General features: G+C 39.9%; 2 protein-coding genes across 2 annotated transcripts; both read left to right on the plus strand.

Annotated features, from left to right (window-relative positions):
• Window positions 1-1,268: 1,268 nt before the first annotated feature.
• LOC134630232 (cytochrome P450 2J6-like) lies at window positions 1,269-6,859 on the plus strand. The gene is made up of 11 exons (XM_063477403.1): window positions 1,269-1,430; window positions 2,458-2,620; window positions 3,048-3,200; window positions 3,295-3,455; window positions 3,701-3,769; window positions 3,846-3,950; window positions 4,160-4,298; window positions 4,820-4,905; window positions 6,260-6,361; window positions 6,443-6,584; window positions 6,672-6,859. The coding sequence occupies exons 1-11, from the start codon at window positions 1,269-1,271 to the stop codon at window positions 6,857-6,859; spliced, it is 1,470 nt and encodes a 489-aa protein (XP_063333473.1).
• A 1,771-nt stretch (window positions 6,860-8,630) lies between these two features.
• Window positions 8,631-14,225, plus strand: LOC134631867 (cytochrome P450 2F2-like). The gene is made up of 11 exons (XM_063480425.1): window positions 8,631-8,792; window positions 9,820-9,982; window positions 10,410-10,562; window positions 10,657-10,817; window positions 11,063-11,131; window positions 11,208-11,312; window positions 11,522-11,660; window positions 12,182-12,267; window positions 13,622-13,723; window positions 13,805-13,946; window positions 14,038-14,225. Exons 1-11 carry the CDS (start codon window positions 8,631-8,633, stop codon window positions 14,223-14,225), a joined length of 1,470 nt encoding a protein of 489 aa, XP_063336495.1.
• Window positions 14,226-18,086: the final 3,861 nt, after the last annotated feature.

Raw genomic sequence — 18,086 nt, forward strand, 5'->3', positions numbered from 1 at the left:
CTTCAAACATGAAACATTGAAGATTTGAACTTGCATTAAATCTGCTGAAACTCTTATTTAAGAAATGCACATCCTCAACTTGATCCAACTGCATCTCTTGGATTCTTAGATTTGCAACCTTTTATAGCCACGCTTTCACGATAAAGTCCTCCCTGCAGTGCAGCACTTGCAAACATTAACAAGTTTCTTTTAGTCTTGATGTGATGGACTTCAGTAACTTTGCTAGCCTTAATGTTTCCATAATGCTAGCAGCATTAGCAAGAGCAGCTAGGTGAAGATTTTGTTGCAAAGCAACAGTAACGTTTACCATTGCTCTGACTCATCTACCTTACAGAATCCTTGCAATAAAAGGTGGTTGGTTGCTGATTACATAATGTGCTGTCTGTATAGAGTTCAGCACCTGTACAGTTCAATGATCCAACTGGCCTTTCAACTCACACAAATGGAGTGTTTTCTTTTGTTCATTCTTTTTCTCAAAGAAGAGTTTGAAAACAGCCGACTGATATTTTAAAGCCATTAGAGTGATGATTGTACATGGATACATTTTCATTTTATGATTTTAGTTTTTCCATATCACAGCTGTGCAATCATTGTTGTCGGTGCTACATAACAACCACAAATATGTTACAAATATATAAAATACAGAATCAGGTCCTTTTATCTAAATCTTGTTACTTTGTTATTACTAGCAGGTTTTACATATTTTTATATTGTGTTACGCTTTGTCTCTTTGTATCTTAATATTAAAGTTTATTTAGTTTATGATCTTATGTGAGGGTTTCTGCTGTTTGAGCATGTTCAGCTCAGTTTTTACCTGGAAATTCTGACCCCTCCACTCTTTTCTTTCAGATCTTTACAAGTCACAGCAAATTCTTGTAGATTAGTCAGTTTACCCAGTTTACTTTCACTTTCTTCTTCACATAGAAATGAGGACCTTCGTATTAAAATGTGTTTTATTAACAATGGAAGAAAATGAAACACAGAAAAATGCCTGGCACTATGTGATATTTAAGGAAATGTGATACTGCTGTACAGTAGCCTGTCACATTACGCTAAAGGTGGTGGAGCAATGTGCTCTGTTTTTATCACGCTGTGTTTCACCTTTCACACAAATCTCAAGGTGTGTAGCTGGAAGAGGGCCGGCCGAGCTACATATTTAAATGTGGGTCTGCCAGCTACTTCTCTTATTTCAAGTCAATGCTGTGGAAGAGAGCCAGAGATCAGTAATAACTAATACTTTTTCATAGTGCAGTCCAAATCATCTCACCATGTTTGTTTCAATTGCACTGCTATGCCTCTGCCTTTTGTTTCTTATTCTTCAACTCAAATCCAAGAGGCCGAAGAACTTCCCACCAGGACCCCCAGTCCTTCCCCTGGTGGGGAACACTTTGCAGTTGAGTTTGGAGAACCCCTTAAAGGACTTTGAGAAGGTAAGAAAAAACGTTCAATAAAATAAAAATTTCTAAAATATTTTAGAATATTTTTTATCCTATTGATGGATTTACTATTATTAGTACTAAATGGGTCTAAATGTTTAGATACTAAAACATTAGTGTGCTTCTCCTGACTGTGCTGTTAAAGACATTATCGATGCTTGTGGCTGTAAAAGGAAACACCTTTAAAATCCAAAGTTCTTACACTATAGTGAGCTCCTTATGTGATTATAAGATAGTTTAGCATAGTTCAAACCCCCTGCAATCATCACTGTATATGGATCAATCTTCAGCTTATCGTTTAAGAAATGTCACGTGACAGTGCTACATGAGAAAAGAACCACATGCATCTCTACAAATCAGACACACTGTGCTCCGTTTTTAAAACTGACCAACATCAACATCTTACAAAATGCGAGTGAAACACTGAAATCCTTTGGTCTCATCACTGCTAACGTTTGCTTATACTGTATATCGTTTTTTGTTTCCCTGCAGGTCATCAAACTGCAGAGACAAATGTGTCTTTAACAAATGCGTATGGCATGCTCTGCAAGCGTAAAGTTAATAAATGTGTGCAGTGTGTAATGCGTGCTTCTATCCACACACAAAGCAATTTTACACCACGTCAAACTATTTTACAAATGTGTATGCCCAGACCTGAATAAATACAGATGTATAATAACTGATTTATAACTTAATTTATTAATTTCAGCTTCAGGAACTGGATAACGTTCTCCTTCAAAAAGCTGTTTGTGCATACACATATTTCTAAAATTACACGTTGCTTCACTCTCACTTACTTAGAAAACCTGAAACGCACGTGCACGAATCATCTGATCAGTCACGTCGTCACGTGGAGTCTTGAGACAAATTTTCAAATTCATTTGATGCTTATTTCTCTCCACAGAAAACACATAACTGAAATTACTGGACAAAAATGTTTAACCGTGTTGGAGGGAAATGTCCACCTGAGTATCTGGTTCATAAATTTCAAAAACTGACACGTCATTTTGTTCCCTCCCAGCTGAGGAAGTCTTATGGAGATGTCTACAGTATTTTCATCGGTCGTAAGCCAGCTGTAGTCATCAATGGGCTGAAGGCCGTAAAGGAGGCGATGGTGACTAAGGCTGCTGATTTTGCTGGACGACCCCAAGACTTGTTTGTTAATGATGTCACCAAGAATAAAGGTAGAAGAGACATTATCTATCACATGATAGTGTTCACACACATTTTACCATCAGTACCCAAAACAGCAAAACAAAAAATTAAATAAATAAAACAAAACAAACAAAAAAATCCAGTATATACGTTAGCATATACTAGATTCTGTGGCTTAAAGTTTTAGTGTATTATTATTTACTGCATGCATAAGGAAAAACACCCAGTTTGAGATAAGCATGCTGGGACAACATGGGTTAGGAAAATTCACCTTTTGCTGCTATCTCTTTGTAGAATACTCCTCTTCATCACAACGGTGCAGCACACATGCTGGACCCTGTGAACAATCCATGTAAACAATAGAGTTCTATTAATGAATGTGGAACGTAATAAAAGATGACACAGGCCAGAAAGTAAGTGATCTCGTTTCCCTTTGTGCTGATAAATCTGTTTTAGGAGTCATTTTGGTCGATTACGGCTCTAGTTGGAGGGAACATCGTCGCTTTTCTTTGATGACTTTGAGGAACTTTGGTCTGGGGAAGAACTCGATGGAGGACCGGATTCATGAAGAGATAAAATACATCGTTAGAACCTTGGAAGACAGTGTTGGTGGGTCCGTCTGTGACCACGACGACGTTGCATTTGCTGTTGTTTCCTTTGCGTTCTTGTAAAATTCTGTTCTGTTGAATAATCTCTTCTACAGGGAAAACCATGAGTCCTCAAGTTATGTTTCACAATGCGGCTTCCAACATCATCTGCCAGGTCTTGTTTTCTACACGCTACGAGTATGATGATGCGCTAATCAAAGTGATTGTTCAGTGCTTCACTGAGAATACCAAGATGGCCAATGGACCGTGGGCTATGGTGAGTAAAAGCATGTTTCCCATGTAATCGTGCTTACTTAGGAATCCTGTCATGGCTGAAGTTTTAATTCCACTGATAACAAAACTAAGATGCAGAAGTTCTGTGTGTACACATTTATACACTTACTATAGTCACCGTGTAGCTTTGGTATGTTCGCATGCTAACCTGATAAGTAGCACTGAACAAAGAGAAAACCGTGATTCATCCCCCCCACTCCCATTTAACTCTCGTATCTTTCATTTCAGCTCTATGACACTTTCCCCATAATTCGTAACCTGCCACTGCCCTTCCAAAAGGCCTTTCAGAATATAGAGGTAACTTCAATTTTCACTTTACCAGCAGGAAGAAGTAAATTTGTTCAAACTGTGAGTGACTACTTTTGCTTTTTAGACTTCAAAGAAAATTGCAATTGGTTTGATCAATGAGCACAAGAAGACCAGAGTTCCTGGAGAGCCACGAGATTTTATTGACTGCTATCTGGATGAACTGGAGAAGGTGTGTGAGTGTGAAAAGAATCACATCTCCTCTATTTTGAGTATACAAAATATAACAATTATTTGAGTTTATTCAACCTGCACTTTTCCAAAAGGAGATATTTGTATAGTTTTAGTTCACAAGATGGTTAAAAATGTTTAAAATTATTTTGTTTTAAATGTAAAGAGCTGAAGGCATTTCTATCATGTTCATTATTCCCCTCCTTTTAGAGAGGCAATGATGGGTCTTCATTCTCAGAGGAGCGGCTCATTATGAATGCTTTAGATCTTCACATTGCTGGGACTGACACCACCTCCAACACCCTCCTTACTGCTTTCCTTTACCTTATGAACTACCCGCACATACAAGGTAAACCTGCACATGTAAGACATATTATGGTTATTTGTCATTGGTGTCTGTGGTCCTGCTCGAGGTTTTCCAGGTGTTCACTTGTACTTTAGCCTTCACATAATACAATCTAGCCTGAGCCACACCCGATAGCAGCAAAAGGGGCCATGCCCGTCCCACATGTTCACGACTTTTAGCTGTGTGGCTTTTGTTACACAGTTATACGAGCAACCATTATTACTATGACCCAGCATTCTATATTCTATATGCTCGTTATATTAACTTAACAAAGGAGAGTCCCACTTAACTGAATTCCTTACCAGTACAAATTATTTATATTAGATTAGGTGTGGATGTGGTGTTTGATATGACTAATATCATCTCATATTAAAGGTTGAAGACAAATTGAATGAATACAGAAGCTTCCATCCCTACGGGCCTAATGCTTTAGTGTTACATTACTTGTGTGTAGTCTGCCTTTGTCTCACCTACAGATATCTGAAATGTGGAATTGAATGTGTGGTGTTATCTCTCCTGCACAGAAAGATGTCAGCAGGAGATAGACGACGTGTTGGGAGGGAAGTATCGGGCCAGTTTTGAGGACAGACACAAGATGCCTTACACACAGGTGCTGTATATCAGAGAGATTTCTACTTAGAATTGGCCTTTGATTTAGCAGGCATTGTTAAACAGCATAGCGAGTCCTACAGGTAATCATAAAAAGAGAACACACAAATGCACACGGTCCACAATAAGACGATAGCTCCAGGACAAGCAGTAGGTGGAAAGCAGAATAAATATCAGCCTGAATCTCCTCATTTCTCTAAACAGTTTATGTTGGTTTATATTGGCAACAGACCCAAAAACTCAGACCAGTTTTGGTCATCATTAATAACATTAGGTGATGCATTTAAACAGCTTCTTTTCAGGAAATCCACCCAACCGTGGAGCCTCCATTGTTGTAGAAAGAACTGGTTTGACTGGAACTGGTCTACTCATAATAAAAAGAGCGTTTCATGTCGAAATCATATTGCAGAATCATCGTGACTTTTTTCCACACTGTGAACTATGATGTTTGAACGTTTTCATTAGACGTGAAACACAAACGTGTTTTACCTTAATGCATAAAATCTAGTAAGGCTGCTGTGTGACGACGTTGACAAAGAAGTTTTATGTTTCCACATCAGGTAACTGTTTATTTAAAGCAGAGCATTAGACTGATGGTCCACAGCAGTGTCAGCTAACAGGGAGAGTAACCTCTCTGTCGTCGTGCGCTGTCACAAACATTGAGTGTCAGCCTAACATGGTAAATGGGCCGGTTCTTATATAGCGCTTTTCTGCTCTCGTGGAGCACTCTGTACCACATGCCACATTCACCCATTCACACTTTTTTCTATCGTTTTACGTGCTTTCTTGTTAACATTCACACATACTGCTCTACCTGCTGAGCCACAGGAAACCCACTGATTTTATAAGAAACATACGCGCTCAACCATCAGGGTCGTGTTTGCCTACTTTGAAAGAATTATATTGTAATTTAAAAGCTTGTTTTGCATAATGTCCTGGTTACAGACTGTAGTTAGGAAGTACCAGGATAGGTAGGAAGGATGTTAGGAACACCCTTTCCCTAACAAACCCCTGGCAGCAGCTCTGGCTGCATGAAGGGCGTGCACGTCTGAACATGTTGTGTGTTACACCTAACAATCATGTGATGGCAGGAGTGTTTCATCACATGACTGTGAAGATTAGATAGGATTAGATTTCCTGGCACTGCCAAAGGCGTGTGATAGTCCACGTGACCCTGTCTGAATATTTTTTAAGGTTACATCAGCTGAAATGATCTCATCAATACTGCATCCTGTCTGTGGCTTATAGGGAGAGGTCCCCACGTCTGCAGCCTCTGATTTTGTGTTTTTATGTCAAAGTACTTAAAAATTGCTCAGAGTCAGATAAAGCACAGAAAATGTCTTCTCTTCATCCAGGCTGTGATTCACGAGATACAGAGAGTTGCCAACACTGTTCCTCTCAGTGTCTTCCACTGCACCACTAAAGACACAGAGCTGATGGGATATTCCATTCCCAAGGTAAGGGCCAGCTGGTTAAATAGGTAGAGGCAATAAAGTGACGAGCATCCTTAATGGTTTTGGTGTTGATTTCGTCCTCAGGGAACAATGATCATCGAGAATCTGACCTCAGTGCTCAGCGAGGAGGGACAGTGGAAATTCCCTCATGAATTCAACCCTGAAAACTTCCTCGATGACAAAGGAGAGTTTGTTAAACCAGAGGCCTTCATGCCTTTCTCTGCAGGTACATGAAAACACGATTCACACACCGACATAGTTGATTAAATCTTCTGTCGTAGATGATACTGAGGTATTTTTTTCAACGCCTCAGGTCCTCGGGTGTGTCTCGGAGAGGGTCTGGCTCGTATGGAGCTCTTCCTCATGATTGTGACTCTGCTGAGGAAGTTTAAGTTCATCTGGCCCGAGGATGCAGGAGAACCAGACTTCACTCCAGTCTACGGGGTCACTCTGACTCCCAAACCTTACCGCATGAAAGTCCAACTCAGAACGCCACAGTGAGGCGGTGTGCAGATGGACCTTAACTAGCAGTTAGTCCTGGTTGGAAGTTATCTGGGAAACTTTTATCCATTTCTTATTTCTACTGCATTGGTGAAATGTGAAATAAACGTATGAAACTCACATTTGTTTCTTGTATTTCACACTTTCTGCAGTTTGAATCAGCTTCTTTTAATTTCAGGCTGTTCTTTATTTGTTAGCTCATGACTCCATAAATAGATTGAAGATTGTTTCTGTTCCAACAACATAAAACGTCAAACAAACATTTCACCTCAATCATTTTCTTAGTTACATTTGATTTGGTTTTTCACTAAGTTGTTTTTAAACTTGGTCTATTTACAACAATGTAACTAAGCTTGTGTCAGTTATAAGTACTAGACCTTCTCACTGTGCCATAAAAGCTTATGATCATTAAAGGCCTCGAAAAATTTCTCAAAGAATCTCTTTAAACTCAACATCAGACACTTACAGGATCATAAAAAGTATTAAAATATGATTATTTCAAACTTCAAACATGAAACATTGAAGATTTGAACTTGCATTAAATCTGCTGAAACTCTTATTTAAGAAATGCACATCCTCAACTTGATCCAACTGCATCTCTTGGATTCTTAGATTTGCAACCTTTTATAGCCACGCTTTCACGATAAAGTCCTCCCTGCAGTGCAGCACTTGCAAACATTAACAAGTTTCTTTTAGTCTTGATGTGATGGACTTCAGTAACTTTGCTAGCCTTAATGTTTCCATAATGCTAGCAGCATTAGCAAGAGCAGCTAGGTGAAGATTTTGTTGCAAAGCAACAGTAACGTTTACCATTGCTCTGACTCATCTACCTTACAGAATCCTTGCAATAAAAGGTGGTTGGTTGCTGATTACATAATGTGCTGTCTGTATAGAGTTCAGCACCTGTACAGTTCAATGATCCAACTGGCCTTTCAACTCACACAAATGGAGTGTTTTCTTTTGTTCATTCTTTTTCTCAAAGAAGAGTTTGAAAACAGCCGACTGATATTTTAAAGCCATTAGAGTGATGATTGTACATGGATACATTTTCATTTTATGATTTTAGTTTTTCCATATCACAGCTGTGCAATCATTGTTGTCGGTGCTACATAACAACCACAAATATGTTACAAATATATAAAATACAGAATCAGGTCCTTTTATCTAAATCTTGTTACTTTGTTATTACTAGCAGGTTTTACATATTTTTATATTGTGTTACGCTTTGTCTCTTTGTATCTTAATATTAAAGTTTATTTAGTTTATGATCTTATGTGAGGGTTTCTGCTGTTTGAGCATGTTCAGCTCAGTTTTTACCTGGAAATTCTGACCCCTCCACTCTTTTCTTTCAGATCTTTACAAGTCACAGCAAATTCTTGTAGATTAGTCAGTTTACCCAGTTTACTTTCACTTTCTTCTTCACATAGAAATGAGGACCTTCGTATTAAAATGTGTTTTATTAACAATGGAAGAAAATGAAACACAGAAAAATGCCTGGCACTATGTGATATTTAAGGAAATGTGATACTGCTGTACAGTAGCCTGTCACATTACGCTAAAGGTGGTGGAGCAATGTGCTCTGTTTTTATCACGCTGTGTTTCACCTTTCACACAAATCTCAAGGTGTGTAGCTGGAAGAGGGCCGGCCGAGCTACATATTTAAATGTGGGTCTGCCAGCTACTTCTCTTATTTCAAGTCAATGCTGTGGAAGAGAGCCAGAGATCAGTAATAACTAATACTTTTTCATAGTGCAGTCCAAATCATCTCACCATGTTTGTTTCAATTGCACTGCTATGCCTCTGCCTTTTGTTTCTTATTCTTCAACTCAAATCCAAGAGGCCGAAGAACTTCCCACCAGGACCCCCAGTCCTTCCCCTGGTGGGGAACACTTTGCAGTTGAGTTTGGAGAACCCCTTAAAGGACTTTGAGAAGGTAAGAAAAAACGTTCAATAAAATAAAAATTTCTAAAATATTTTAGAATATTTTTTATCCTATTGATGGATTTACTATTATTAGTACTAAATGGGTCTAAATGTTTAGATACTAAAACATTAGTGTGCTTCTCCTGACTGTGCTGTTAAAGACATTATCGATGCTTGTGGCTGTAAAAGGAAACACCTTTAAAATCCAAAGTTCTTACACTATAGTGAGCTCCTTATGTGATTATAAGATAGTTTAGCATAGTTCAAACCCCCTGCAATCATCACTGTATATGGATCAATCTTCAGCTTATCGTTTAAGAAATGTCACGTGACAGTGCTACATGAGAAAAGAACCACATGCATCTCTACAAATCAGACACACTGTGCTCCGTTTTTAAAACTGACCAACATCAACATCTTACAAAATGCGAGTGAAACACTGAAATCCTTTGGTCTCATCACTGCTAACGTTTGCTTATACTGTATATCGTTTTTTGTTTCCCTGCAGGTCATCAAACTGCAGAGACAAATGTGTCTTTAACAAATGCGTATGGCATGCTCTGCAAGCGTAAAGTTAATAAATGTGTGCAGTGTGTAATGCGTGCTTCTATCCACACACAAAGCAATTTTACACCACGTCAAACTATTTTACAAATGTGTATGCCCAGACCTGAATAAATACAGATGTATAATAACTGATTTATAACTTAATTTATTAATTTCAGCTTCAGGAACTGGATAACGTTCTCCTTCAAAAAGCTGTTTGTGCATACACATATTTCTAAAATTACACGTTGCTTCACTCTCACTTACTTAGAAAACCTGAAACGCACGTGCACGAATCATCTGATCAGTCACGTCGTCACGTGGAGTCTTGAGACAAATTTTCAAATTCATTTGATGCTTATTTCTCTCCACAGAAAACACATAACTGAAATTACTGGACAAAAATGTTTAACCGTGTTGGAGGGAAATGTCCACCTGAGTATCTGGTTCATAAATTTCAAAAACTGACACGTCATTTTGTTCCCTCCCAGCTGAGGAAGTCTTATGGAGATGTCTACAGTATTTTCATCGGTCGTAAGCCAGCTGTAGTCATCAATGGGCTGAAGGCCGTAAAGGAGGCGATGGTGACTAAGGCTGCTGATTTTGCTGGACGACCCCAAGACTTGTTTGTTAATGATGTCACCAAGAATAAAGGTAGAAGAGACATTATCTATCACATGATAGTGTTCACACACATTTTACCATCAGTACCCAAAACAGCAAAACAAAAAATTAAATAAATAAAACAAAACAAACAAAAAAATCCAGTATATACGTTAGCATATACTAGATTCTGTGGCTTAAAGTTTTAGTGTATTATTATTTACTGCATGCATAAGGAAAAACACCCAGTTTGAGATAAGCATGCTGGGACAACATGGGTTAGGAAAATTCACCTTTTGCTGCTATCTCTTTGTAGAATACTCCTCTTCATCACAACGGTGCAGCACACATGCTGGACCCTGTGAACAATCCATGTAAACAATAGAGTTCTATTAATGAATGTGGAACGTAATAAAAGATGACACAGGCCAGAAAGTAAGTGATCTCGTTTCCCTTTGTGCTGATAAATCTGTTTTAGGAGTCATTTTGGTCGATTACGGCTCTAGTTGGAGGGAACATCGTCGCTTTTCTTTGATGACTTTGAGGAACTTTGGTCTGGGGAAGAACTCGATGGAGGACCGGATTCATGAAGAGATAAAATACATCGTTAGAACCTTGGAAGACAGTGTTGGTGGGTCCGTCTGTGACCACGACGACGTTGCATTTGCTGTTGTTTCCTTTGCGTTCTTGTAAAATTCTGTTCTGTTGAATAATCTCTTCTACAGGGAAAACCATGAGTCCTCAAGTTATGTTTCACAATGCGGCTTCCAACATCATCTGCCAGGTCTTGTTTTCTACACGCTACGAGTATGATGATGCGCTAATCAAAGTGATTGTTCAGTGCTTCACTGAGAATACCAAGATGGCCAATGGACCGTGGGCTATGGTGAGTAAAAGCATGTTTCCCATGTAATCGTGCTTACTTAGGAATCCTGTCATGGCTGAAGTTTTAATTCCACTGATAACAAAACTAAGATGCAGAAGTTCTGTGTGTACACATTTATACACTTACTATAGTCACCGTGTAGCTTTGGTATGTTCGCATGCTAACCTGATAAGTAGCACTGAACAAAGAGAAAACCGTGATTCATCCCCCCCACTCCCATTTAACTCTCGTATCTTTCATTTCAGCTCTATGACACTTTCCCCATAATTCGTAACCTGCCACTGCCCTTCCAAAAGGCCTTTCAGAATATAGAGGTAACTTCAATTTTCACTTTACCAGCAGGAAGAAGTAAATTTGTTCAAACTGTGAGTGACTACTTTTGCTTTTTAGACTTCAAAGAAAATTGCAATTGGTTTGATCAATGAGCACAAGAAGACCAGAGTTCCTGGAGAGCCACGAGATTTTATTGACTGCTATCTGGATGAACTGGAGAAGGTGTGTGAGTGTGAAAAGAATCACATCTCCTCTATTTTGAGTATACAAAATATAACAATTATTTGAGTTTATTCAACCTGCACTTTTCCAAAAGGAGATATTTGTATAGTTTTAGTTCACAAGATGGTTAAAAATGTTTAAAATTATTTTGTTTTAAATGTAAAGAGCTGAAGGCATTTCTATCATGTTCATTATTCCCCTCCTTTTAGAGAGGCAATGATGGGTCTTCATTCTCAGAGGAGCAGCTCATTATGAATGCTTTAGATCTTCACATTGCTGGGACTGACACCACCTCCAACACCCTCCTTACTGCTTTCCTTTACCTTATGAACTACCCGCACATACAAGGTAAACCTGCACATGTAAGACATATTATGGTTATTTGTCATTGGTGTCTGTGGTCCTGCTCGAGGTTTTCCAGGTGTTCACTTGTACTTTAGCCTTCACATAATACAATCTAGCCTGAGCCACACCCGATAGCAGCAAAAGGGGCCATGCCCGTCCCACATGTTCACGACTTTTAGCTGTGTGGCTTTTGTTACACAGTTATACGAGCAACCATTATTACTATGACCCAGCATTCTATATTCTATATGCTCGTTATATTAACTTAACAAAGGAGAGTCCCACTTAACTGAATTCCTTACCAGTACAAATTATTTATATTAGATTAGGTGTGGATGTGGTGTTTGATATGACTAATATCATCTCATATTAAAGGTTGAAGACAAATTGAATGAATACATAAGGTTCCATCTCTACGGGCCTAATGCTTTAGTGTTACATTACTTGTGTGTAGTCTGCCTTTGTCTCACCTACAGATATCTGAAATGTGGAATTGAATGTGTGGTGTTATCTCTCCTGCACAGAAAGATGTCAGCAGGAGATAGACGACGTGTTGGGAGGGAAGTATCGGGCCAGTTTTGAGGACAGACACAAGATGCCTTACACACAGGTGCTGTATATCAGAGAGATTTCTACTTAGAATTGGCCTTTTATTTAGCAGGCATTGTTAAACAGCATAGCGAGTCCTACAGGTAATCATAAAAAGAGAACACACAAATGCACACGGTCCACAATAAGACGATAGCTCCAGGACAAGCAGTAGGTGGAAAGCAGAATAAATATCAGCCTGAATCTCCTCATTTCTCTAAACAGTTTATGTTGGTTTATATTGGCAACAGACCCAAAAACTCAGACCAGTTTTGGTCATCATTAATAACATTAGGTGATGCATTTAAACAGCTTCTTTTCAGGAAATCCACCCAACCGTGGAGCCTCCATTGTTGTAGAAAGAACTGGTTTGACTGGAACTGGTCTACTCATAATAAAAAGAGCGTTTCATGTCGAAATCATATTGCAGAATCATCGTGACTTTTTTCCACACTGTGAACTATGATGTTTGAACGTTTTCATTAGACGTGAAACACAAACGTGTTTTACCTTAATGCATAAAATCTAGTAAGGCTGCTGTGTGACGACGTTGACAAAGAAGTTTTATGTTTCCACATCAGGTAACTGTTTATTTAAAGCAGAGCATTAGACTGATGGTCCACAGCAGTGTCAGCTAACAGGGAGAGTAACCTCTCTGTCGTCGTGCGCTGTCACAAACATTGAGTGTCAGCCTAACATGGTAAATGGGCCGGTTCTTATATAGCGCTTTTCTGCTCTCGTGGAGCACTCTGTACCACATGCCACATTCACCCATTCACACTTTTTTCTATCGTTTTACGTGCTTTCTTGTTAACATTCACACATACTGCTCTACCTGCTGAGCCACAGGAAACCCACTGATTTTATAAGAAACATACGCGCTCAACCATCAGGGTCGTGTTTGCCTACTTTGAAAGAATTATATTGTAATTTAAAAGCTTGTTTTGCATAATGTCCTGGTTACAGACTGTAGTTAGGAAGTACCAGGATAGGTAGGAAGGATGTTAGGAACACCCTTTCCCTAACAAACCCCTGGCAGCAGCTCTGGCTGCATGAAGGGCGTGCACGTCTGAACATGTTGTGTGTTACACCTAACAATCATGTGATGGCAGGAGTGTTTCATCACATGACTGTGAAGATTAGATAGGATTAGATTTCCTGGCACTGCCAAAGGCGTGTGATAGTCCACGTGACCCTGTCTGAATATTTTTTAAGGTTACATCAGCTGAAATGATCTCATCAATACTGCATCCTGTCTGTGGCTTATAGGGAGAGGTCCCCACGTCTGCAGCCTCTGATTTTGTGTTTTTATGTCAAAGTACTTAAAAATTGCTCAGAGTCAGATAAAGCACAGAAAATGTCTTCTCTTCATCCAGGCTGTGATTCATGAGATACAGAGAGTTGCCAACACTGTTCCTCTCAGTGTCTTCCACTGCACCACTAAAGACACAGAGCTGATGGGATATTCCATTCCCAAGGTAAGGGCCAGCTGGTTAAATAGGTAGAGGCAATAAAGTGACGAGCATCCTTAATGGTTTTGGTGTTGATTTCGTCCTCAGGGAACAATGATCATCGAGAATCTGACCTCAGTGCTCAGCGAGGAGGGACAGTGGAAATTCCCTCATGAATTCAACCCTGAAAACTTCCTTGATGACAAAGGAGAGTTTGTTAAACCAGAGGCCTTCATGCCTTTCTCTGCAGGTACATGAGCATAAACACACTGAGTAACAGCACAGACATGGCCAGTTCAATCAATGTGTTTTTGATAATTTTGTCTTTTTCAATGCCACAGGTCCTCGGGTGTGTCTCGGAGAGGGTCTGGCTCGTATGGAGCTCTTCCTCATGATTGTGACTCTGCTGAGGAAGTTCAAGTTCATCTGGCCCGAGGATGCAGGAGAACCAGACTTCACTCCAGTCTATGGAGCCACTATGACTCCCAGCCCTTATCACATGAAGGTCCAACTCAGGACCGCGCACTGAAGTGGCGTGCATAGGTGGAAGATGCAGAAAGAAAAAGTGCCACTTAGTTTTGAAAACCTATTTAATGAAGAATGCTGTACTTAGTAGCTTAAATAGCTTTAACTCGTTCTGCTGGGAAAATTTCCCTGAGATGTTTTTAACACAATGATTCTCAAACTGTGGGACATGGAGCCACTGCAGGTGGGGCGTGGGTGACAAGGGGAATGATGAGAAAAAAAATAAGTTGATTAGTATCTGTTGAGTGGTATTTATTAAAACTCAGCTGTGATTTTTTTTTAGATTAAAATGGTGGTGGAGTGAGACGTGCTTTGGGCTTCTTAGTGGGGTGATGCCAGTCAAAACTTTAAGAACAAGTGTATTAAAACACTAGACAGTCTCTAATAAACATGCCAAAATCATACTTGTCTTACTCCTTTTTAAATCGCTTTCTCAAACATTAGGAATTTTGTTTTGGAGCTCCTCGATATTAGACTAAGGCTACGAACAACTCTGAATGCTACAGTCACTTACATTTTTCCTCTTTCCATTAAAAAGGTGCATTTTTAAACTCTAAAAACACTTTAGAAAACAATGAATGATAACCAAGAGCACTGGACTGAGAAATGATGGAGGTATGCTTTGGAGACCTGTCATCAAAGCATTCAGATTAAATGTGTACCAGCTGCTGCAGCATGGGTGCTACTGTTGTTGTTGTTGAGTGTGTGCAGCAGTGTTGTCACGGCAAAACGTTGTCTTTTACACGTCTCATGTAGCAGAAAGAATGACAGAGTGAAACCCTTTCTCCTTTGGCCTTACTGTCTTTGAACAGGTCAACACAACCACTCAAGATGTGTCGAAACCTTTACACATGTGTAGTTAGAAGATGGGTCTGGTCCACGATGGGAACACATCAGTCTTCTGCTTTATGTCAGCAGATTTGCCTCCACTAGTTGAATATCAGTTGTTTTTGTTTACTAGCACAAGTTAAAAAGAAATAATCACTTTGCGACTGACTGTCAGAGCCAGACTTTGGCCATTTAGCACAACTGTTACTGTTCAACAACAGTTTGAAATAATAACCTAAACTGAGGGTACGCAGTCATTCCTGACTGCTGAATCATGCAGTTTTTCAAAATTATTGATGAATATTCAAAAATATTACTGAACAATATAAAGCACCTTGAGGCGACTATTGTTGTGATACATGCCAAGTGTGACTCACTTCACACTTGGCATGTATCCAGTGAATACTGTGAGTCAGTTCTTTGGCAGTTCTGTGCCTTCCTTTCTTTATAAGCCAATATTTGCAAAGGTTATTTTCTATATGGGTGAAAGGGCTTATGTTATATAATTGATTGCATATTGATAAGATGTTTGATCCTTAGCAGTCTGCAAAGACTCTGTGTGCCTCCCAGAGCACTCTGGCATGCACACACATCCTAAGGTCATGAGAGAGGTCGTACCTTCTCTTACTGATTTATACTATGGGAGGACACCTACTCTGTATCTGTTTTAGTATAAGAGCCCTTTGTTTAGGTGGACCGCTGGGCTCCTAGCACCAGCTTTGGGGAGTCGTTCACAGGGTCACATCTTGACATGAACCTATACATATTCATGTAACCACAATAAAGAGCGGTGCTATGGGGGAGCTAACTGAGAGTGACTGGGGTTCGAGCAGAAGGAACGGCGCTCGTCACAGTTCTCTCCCTCGTGCACAAGCAACACAAAGAGAAGTGACTTGCGTCTTGCTTTTGCCGTTGTAGTAGAATTGTCTTGGCGTTCCAGCAGTAGGCCTGTGCTACACAGACCTATCAGATATCTCAGTTCTGGATAGTTATAATAAAAGTTATATACCTGAATACACACTACAAGCTGTCTGGCAGAAGGCATGCACAGAGTCTGATTTTCAGGTCATAGTGTAAAAATATTTTAAATGTAAATTAGCATATTTAATCAAACACCAGAATCAGTTTTCCCACAGCTGTTTTAGACCACATGAAGTGCTAATTCCTCAGCGCCAAATCACAACAACAGTCGCCTCATAGCGCTTTATATTGTGCAGTAGATCGTACAATAGTAGATACAGAGAAAAACCCAACAGTCATATGACCCCCTATGAGCAAGCACTTTGGCAACAGTGGGAAGGAAAAACTCCCTTTTAATAGGAAGAAACCTCCGGCAGAACCAGGCTCAGGGAGGGGCGGGGCTAGGGATGGGTATTGATAAGATTTTCACGATTCCGATTCCATTTTCGATTCTGTTTAACGATTCGATTCTTTATCGATTCTTTTTAAAAAAGGAGAACACTAAGGTCGATTAGCTTCTTTGACAGGGGATTTCTTTAAATCACCCTGCCGTTCTTCAGCTGAGACGTCTGAGTTAGAAAACACTAGCACACTGCAGTTCTTTACTCGCGAGGACGGTCACAGAGCGCTCGCACAGGAGACACTCATGGACTCGCGCTTTGTCACCGTCTGCGTTCTTTATTTATACAAGATTGATCTGTATATGTGTGTGTGTGTGTGTGTGTGTGTGTGTGTGTGTGTGTGGTGTTACAAAGATAACATCATCACTCCAGTAGCGGGACTTTCCCTTTTCTACATCTGTATGTTCTCGTAAAAGAGCTGAGCTTTCTCTTCTCTACATCTAAATGTTCTCTGAAGACAGGAAGCGGTTAGTAGCTGCATAGGTTCATCACACAAGTTACTAGGTGAAAAGTCACATAGACATGTGCTTAATTATAAAAAGAATACATTTCATGTAACTGATCAAAACATAATTTTCTTCTGACAATCTTCTCTTTGAACAAGATAGAAATTTAGGAGTAACATGGCCTTACAAACCCAACAGTGAGATCTTAAGAGATCCACAGCCTACGGCTCTTCAATGGGGTGTCACAGGGTCCCCGGGGAAAAAATTGTAAATGTAAAATAATAAAATCAATATTCTTTTGTAGCAATAACAAAGTATAACATAAATTATTCTGTAGCAATTACACAAGAATATCCAGTAATGTCCCTGCCTACAATTAAACACATTCACTTACCGAAAATCGGGGGCATCTGCTGTGGCAAACGGGTGCAAGCCTTTGACCACAAACTCAGTCACTGCTCGGTGACATTCGTCTATCCTGGCCTGAAAGGAGACGCTACCGGTAGACTGCAGTGAGAACTGCCAGCATCTGAGCCAGCCAGACTCTGTCTGTCTCATCATGGTCACCTAAATGCACAGTAATGGCAGGTTTTGTAATAAGGCAGATCGCGCTAACATAATATGCACTGTTAGTTGATTATTTACCTGCCGCATTAACGGGAGAGGACGTGCAAACGTTACCACGGCTGCTGGGTTGAGATTCACGAGTCCGGAGCGGAATTAAAAACACGACATTCATTTAAGGTCATCGCGTGTTTTGTGAGCAAATGCTTTTGCATATTCGTAGTGTTTCCTCCCTTAAATGAAATATCTACTTTGCAAGTATTGCAAGTTGCCCTGTTGTCATCCGTTCTCGTAAAGTATGACCAAACTTTTGAGCGTTTGAGCCGCCATGTTTCCTGCCAGGTAAATGACGCTCCGCAACGTGGTGACGTCACTCGGGGCGACTGGAATCGATAAGGGAATCGTTTGTAAAAATGGCAAACAATTCCAAGGAATTGAAACAGTGGGAACCGGTTCTCAACAAGAACCGGTTTTCGATACCCATCCCTAGGCGGGGCCATCTGCTGTGATTGGTTGGGGTGAGAGAAGGAAAACAGGATAAAGACATGCTGTGGAAGAGAGACAGAGATTAATAACAAGTATGATACAGTGCTGAGAGGTCTATTAACACATAGTGAGTGAAGAAGAAACACCCAATGCATCATGGGTGCAGCCTATGTCTAATGC

This window comes from Pelmatolapia mariae, linkage group LG7 (assembly GCF_036321145.2).
Source record: "Pelmatolapia mariae isolate MD_Pm_ZW linkage group LG7, Pm_UMD_F_2, whole genome shotgun sequence".
In the NCBI taxonomy this organism is placed as follows: domain Eukaryota; kingdom Metazoa; phylum Chordata; class Actinopteri; order Cichliformes; family Cichlidae; genus Pelmatolapia; species Pelmatolapia mariae.